At 38.9% G+C, this 5,995-nt stretch overlaps 1 protein-coding gene across 1 annotated transcript; it reads right to left on the bottom strand.

Moving 5' to 3' along the window:
• Positions 1-531: 531 nt before the first annotated feature.
• Positions 532-4,633, bottom strand: LOC147911580 (methyl-CpG-binding domain protein 3-like 2B). The gene is made up of 2 exons (XM_087428175.1): positions 4,145-4,633; positions 532-1,578 (listed from the first exon to the last, which is right to left on the bottom strand). Exons 1-2 carry the CDS (start codon positions 4,187-4,189, stop codon positions 982-984), a joined length of 642 nt encoding a protein of 213 aa, XP_087284301.1. The 5' UTR covers positions 4,190-4,633; the 3' UTR covers positions 532-981.
• Between the last annotated feature and the right edge of the window lie 1,362 nt (positions 4,634-5,995).

The following is a 5,995-nucleotide window of genomic DNA, read 5'->3' as shown; positions in this document are numbered from 1 at the left end:
CGTTTCTCAGTCACTCTTTGACCCTCTGAAATAGGCTTCCTTCCCCATGACTGCTAAGACTGCTCTATCAAAGCTCTTCAAGAAAGTCCAGAAAATTCCAGATCCTTCCAAAACCACCTCAGTCCTTTTCCTTCCTGACCCAATGAGAGATCCCCCCATCTCACTTCTGTAACTTGATGCTTTTTTCCACCAAATATTGTTCATCAAATATTTATTGAATAATTACAATGAGCCCTACTCTGTGAGCAGGTGGACAAGTTTCATTGACTCAGGACCTAGTGTCAAGGCGAAGGCAGCAAGCCTGCTGCCAAGATTCTCTCAGTGCTAAATGCTCCCAGACAACATTTTCCTTGTTAAGAATCTAAGGTGAACTCTGTTTTAAAAAATCACCGAGGTAATTTTAGGTAACAGATAAAGCTGTAACAGGTAGTCTAAGGGCTAATTAAATTATATAAAAATGTCTTATATTTGAGATAGCATTTGGGAAAAAGAAGGATAAAACTTATGTTAGAATGAGATACAAAAACAAGCTTAGTAAAGTAAGACTTTATAGAATCAAATTAATTTAAAACGTTAAAAAATAATCTCTTTACAATAAGCATCATCTTTTCCTGAGTGCAAGTATTCCAAAAAAAATATAACTAAAAACACTAAATGATCCCTTAGGCCAAATTACCTTTAATATAAAAGTGAATAAAAATCATGGTAAGCAGAAATTGCAGTAAACCAGGACAAGTAAAGATCTTCTTTCCTGTCACATGAAATGCGACCCTTCACCCACACAACTGTCTACTCTTCACATTTATGTCTCTCAAAAGAGTTTAATAAAGTACAATTGTAATATGACAAAGCATCACAGTCCAGAGCAAGAAGTGAGACTGACATTAAATGAGGCGAGGGAAACTGGGGGCTGTTCGTGGGGAACCACTTCCCCAGGGCCACACTTCTTGGCTTCTTCGCAGGACCTTCTCCTATTTTCCATCAGGTCTCAGAACATCGTTCTTGGCTCCTTGCTCTCTCTGCCTCCCTGTCAAACCTGTCTGCCCTCAGGGCCTCAGCCCCTCTCTCCCTTGCTTTGTTCATTTTCTGACTCTGTCTGCGGATGTCTCCATAAGTTACGGGCTGTCTGTAGAGTGGGTGGGGGAGACCGAGACCCACTCCTGGGATCGTCTCTGCCCAGTCTGAAGACTGTGTGCCCGTTGGCTTGAGGCTGGGGTCTAGAGACCCAGCACCAGCACAGCCCAGGGATTCACCTGGACCACCTGGTGCAATTATATTTAAGGTATTTGTGATATCAAAAGTACTCAAAAGTTCTCCTTCACTGCTGCAGGCCTGGAGACCCTGCAGTCTCCTGTGTGCGCAGACTTGCTGGGGTTTCTGCAAGGTCTCCTCCTGTTGACTGTACCTGACCTCATTGCCAGGGTGAGAAGTCATCCTTGTAACTGGCCTCTTGAAAATGCAGCTGGTGAGTCTTATAGGAAGTGCAGACCTTTCACGATGTCTCTGCTTGGTCTTGGCTAAATGGACCTGTCTTTTCTTCTCTGAAGTCTGGGGCATCATATTTCTTTTGAGCTTTCCCTTTGAAAACAAAATGAAATGTGAAATTCGAATAAAATGTGGAATGCAGACTGCCAGCCATGGAGAATGTTCTCACCTCATTTGGATCTTCCACCCTCCTGTATCCTGGAGAAATATCTCTCAAACTGCCCTGTGCATCACAATCATTTGGAGGGTTTTTAAAACACAGATTGCTGGACCTCCACCCAAGGAGGCCTGGGGAGGGCTAAGAATTTGCACTTCTAAGTGTTCCCGGATGATGCTGACGCTGCTGGCACAGGCACCACACACTGAGAACTAGATCCTGGGACATCAAGCTGCTATGAGTCAAGGGCAGAAAGGACTATGAAGACTAGATGCTTGTGTGCCCAGAGCATAGTAATTTAGTGCCTCATCTCTAATGAAATCACATTCCTCTCAACCCTTAGATACTCACTTCACTTGCACACCCAAGTCCCATCTTCACTCAAATATTCTCCTGTTCATAAATAAATAACTCACACACGCCATATTCCCATCACATGGTTCCATCCACTGTAAATAACCATTTTTCCTCCCCTGACTCTTCCTCTCCTCCTACTCCTCCCTGTTAATCTGGGCTCCACCATCTGACTAAACACAACAATTGATGCTTCTTAGAAGTCAATCCTGCTCTCACATTTGTTCCACATCCACACCCTCTTCTAGGCCATCCCATCCATTTCCCTGGCTTCAAATACCATTAATGAACTAGAAATGCCCATAGAATCAGCACAGATCTGGCTTCAACCCTGAGACCCAAATACCCGTCTGCCCACTCACCACATCAGTGATAACTCGATGACCAGCTCACAGTGAGCAGGTCCCACATTGAACCAACCAGTTCTCCAAATAATCACCCATATTTCAGGGTCCCCTAATCTCACTTGTTGGTACTGATATCCTGTCTACCCCTGAGTGTCATTCTGGACACCCTGCCACCCCACACTTGTACATCAGTGAACCACCCATCCACCCTCCTGAATCCACCTAAAGATTCTCCACTTTTGAATAATTCTTGAGCACCTTTCAGATTCCTACAAAATACCATTTCCACAGTGTGACCTTTCCTGATCCAGCCATCAAAATTAATATCACATTTTCTGTTATTTTTTTAAATTTTAATTGTATGTGTATTATCATCTATTTCTCTCATAGTGTTTTTCTCACTAAATTGGATACTCCATGAAGTGAAGACTAATGTGGACTGTAATGTTTTACACTGCCGTATTCACTCATTGCTTTGCCCTTAGAAGGTACTCAATATATTTATCGAAAGAAATTATTCAAACTCCAAAAAATACTTTCTAAAGTTTTCCAACAAATTCACCAACTACAGTTATACAAGGATATAATCTGTTTTGTGGTGTACTGCAATAAATTATCACTAAGATTGCAGATCCTTTCTCTCTGTAATCCATTATAAGACTCTAGTCACAATAATCTATTTAAAATGTAAACCTAATCAGTGCACCTTTTCTTTACAATCTCTCATTTCTGTTTTCAGATACTTTTTAAAAGTGAAGTCATAAATCTCACTTCATTCCTATTGACCTGCCATAATTATTAATACCATCCCTTTCATTCTCCAACCTGTCTCAGTTTGGTGGGACATTTATTTGAGCCTCCCATTTATAGAGCACCTATTATAAGCGAAGTTATGTACTAAAACCCATGATCCAGAATTTAACTTAAAAACATGACCGCCTCTATTTATTTGATGCTTAGTGAGAGGAAAGCGTTAATAAAGAGACTAATGAATGTCTAATATAGTGTTAGGTATAATTAGATCCTGTGATAAACAGTAAGGCCTACACAGAAATAGAGAGACAGAGGGAGAGATAGAGGAAGAACAGTAAGGAGGAATAAAGGGGGAAAGAAATTACCTACAATTACTTTATTAATTTATTTTTATTTTTTTGTGAGGAAGATCAGCCCTGAGCTAACATCCATGCCAATCCTCCTTTTTTTTTTTTTTTTTGCTGAGGAAGATTGGCCCTGGGCTATCATCTGTGCCCATCTTCCTCAACTTTATATGGGATGCCGCCGCAGCATGGCCTGACAAGTGGTGCCTTGGTGCACACCCGGGTTCCGATCTCGGGCCCGCCAGCAGCGGAGCTTGAGCACTTAACCACTATGCCACAGGGCCGCCCACCTACAATTATTGATGATGAAGAGATTAGGGAAGGACTAACTGATGAGGTGATATTTGAGCACAAAACAGAATATTTTTAAAAAAATATTTTTACCAATCACATTGTTGGTAAAAAATTTTTCAGAGACGAGAACAATGTAAACAGTGCAGGGCTGAATACTACTTCCACTTCCTAGTGATGTTGTTGGTTAAAAACAAAACAAAACAAATGTCTGGCCTGTTATTCCAAGACAGCTCCCTATACAAAAAAGTACAATACCTTGAACATTACTTAACAAACAGCAGCTAGGAAACAACTTTCAATAAGGTATCTTCTTGTTTTAAGAGCTACTGTCTTCTCACTTAAAGAGGTTTCACAGAAGGACAAAGTGTACAAATGGACACTCTTGCCGTCCATATGGATTCCACACTCACTAGAACAGGCTGGCTTGGAAAACAGGCCGATGCAGGTTCCTCCATGGCTGCAGAGTTGTCCTGCTGACCCCACTCCTGATGTGCAGACAGCCGGTGGATTGCTGGAAAATGCAGTGAGTTCTGCCTCTGATTCCCCTTTTATGGAGGAAGGGAGTGGATAATCCAATCAGTGGATAATCCAGGGGAGACATCCTCTCTCTTATCAGTGGGATTTGAGAGATTCCTAAAGCTTTATACCTAAACACAAAAATGTTGGGTTATTGACACTGTCAGATACTGTTGGTATGAAAAAATTTAATACAATTGTGTGGGGAGGTGGTCTTTGCAGTTTCTATCAACATTTTAATCTTTCTTTTTTCTTCCACTATTGAGACCTTCTGTAAAATTGGAATAGAAGTTTATATGTGCAAAAATGTCCATACAACTTATGTTTTAATAGGAAAAAATAGAGACTGTGTAAACGTTTATCAATAAAAGAATGTCCAAAATATTAACAAGTCTCTAGAATATATCACACAGCCATTAAAAAGAAATTAGTACTTTGTGCATTTACATCTCACGTAATTTGTAATTATTTCAACCTTCTTACTCTTTCTTTTCCTTTTGACCTAAATAATTAATGTTCCTTTACTCTCTTTACTTCACTGATGTTGATTTAACTGTTATTATTCCATTATTTCCTCTATAAACTTATTAGTTGAAATCATATAGAAATCGTTGTTTAATTGCACTAATGGCTAAATCCTGAATCCTTAATTCAGTCTAATACAGATAATTACTTTTACGACCTCCCCCAAATGCTAATACCTTAAATAATTTCAGTTCTATTTTCAAACTTCCTGACATTTGTATTACTGTTTTCATGCATTTTATTCTACGTATATTTTAATCTCCATGAGATTTCTGGAATTACTTCATAAAATAAAATTCATTTATATTTATTTATAAATTATCCTTTCCTTTCCTCTTCAGTCCGTCCTGCATTCCTGGTTTTCAACCTGAGATTATATTCCTTTGGATGTGATAACTCACTCCAGTATTTTGTCTAATTCAAGGCTGCTAACAATGAAAAGTTTCACTTGAAGTTTTTCTAGGACATCTTTATTTGGGGCACTGTTGCTGCTGGGTGTAGAATTCTGGTTTGACATGAGATTTCTTTTAGCATTTTAAAAATGCTGCTCTGTTGATGTCTATCTTATTTTCTTTATGGTTAGAAATCACCAATTGGCCTTTTTCATGCTTATTTGGCCTCTATAGTCCCTAAAGTCCTTTACATTAACTTTGGTTTTTAGACCATAGTTTAATTCATTAATATTCCCTGTGTAGTCACTCTGCTTAGGGAATGTTGAATTAATTGAATCTGTAGATTGATGTCTTCCATCAACTTGCAACATGCCTGTGTATTTTCACTTTTGATATGAATTCCTCCCCACATTCTCTCTACTCCCCTTTGAATCACACCCCATGTGTCTTCTAATTCTACCCTGAATTTTCCAATGTCATTGACCCTATGGTTTTCTTGGGGGATTTGCTCTTGAACTGTCTTCCATTTTAGTAAACCAGCCTTTTGCTGGAATCAATTCCTTCTTAATTACTTAAATTCTTAATTTCAGTTCTAACATAAACATAATATATAACTTTTTTAAAAAAGAGATAGAGAAGTTTCACAATAAGGAGAAAATGACTTCCTTTTGATACAATAAAGCTCAAATAGATAGGAGAAAATTATAAATTGGATCATATTAAGATATATGAGGAGCCAGTATTCATTAAAATTCACTAGCAAGGCAGAGGGGTTGGAAAACCTGAGTATCTTGTTCTTTGTACTGATGTGGACTACATTTTGAAATG

Source organism: Ceratotherium simum, unplaced genomic scaffold, assembly GCF_057802395.1.
Source record: "Ceratotherium simum simum isolate JZ-2026a unplaced genomic scaffold, ASM5780239v1 HiC_scaffold_43, whole genome shotgun sequence".
Taxonomy (NCBI): Eukaryota; Metazoa; Chordata; class Mammalia; order Perissodactyla; family Rhinocerotidae; genus Ceratotherium; species Ceratotherium simum.
The sequence above is the reverse complement of the archived record's forward strand: the minus strand, read 5'-3'. Positions and strand labels throughout refer to the sequence as shown.

Coding starts and splice junctions, on each gene's coding strand:
- LOC147911580 (XM_087428175.1), bottom strand. CDS start 4,189: ATGGAGGAACCTGCATCGGCCTGTTTTCCAAGCCAGCCTGTTCTA. Junction 1,579..4,144: donor TTCCAAGCCAGCCTGTTCTA/GTGAGTGTGGAA, acceptor TTGTTTTCAAAG/GGAAAGCTCAAAAGAAATAT.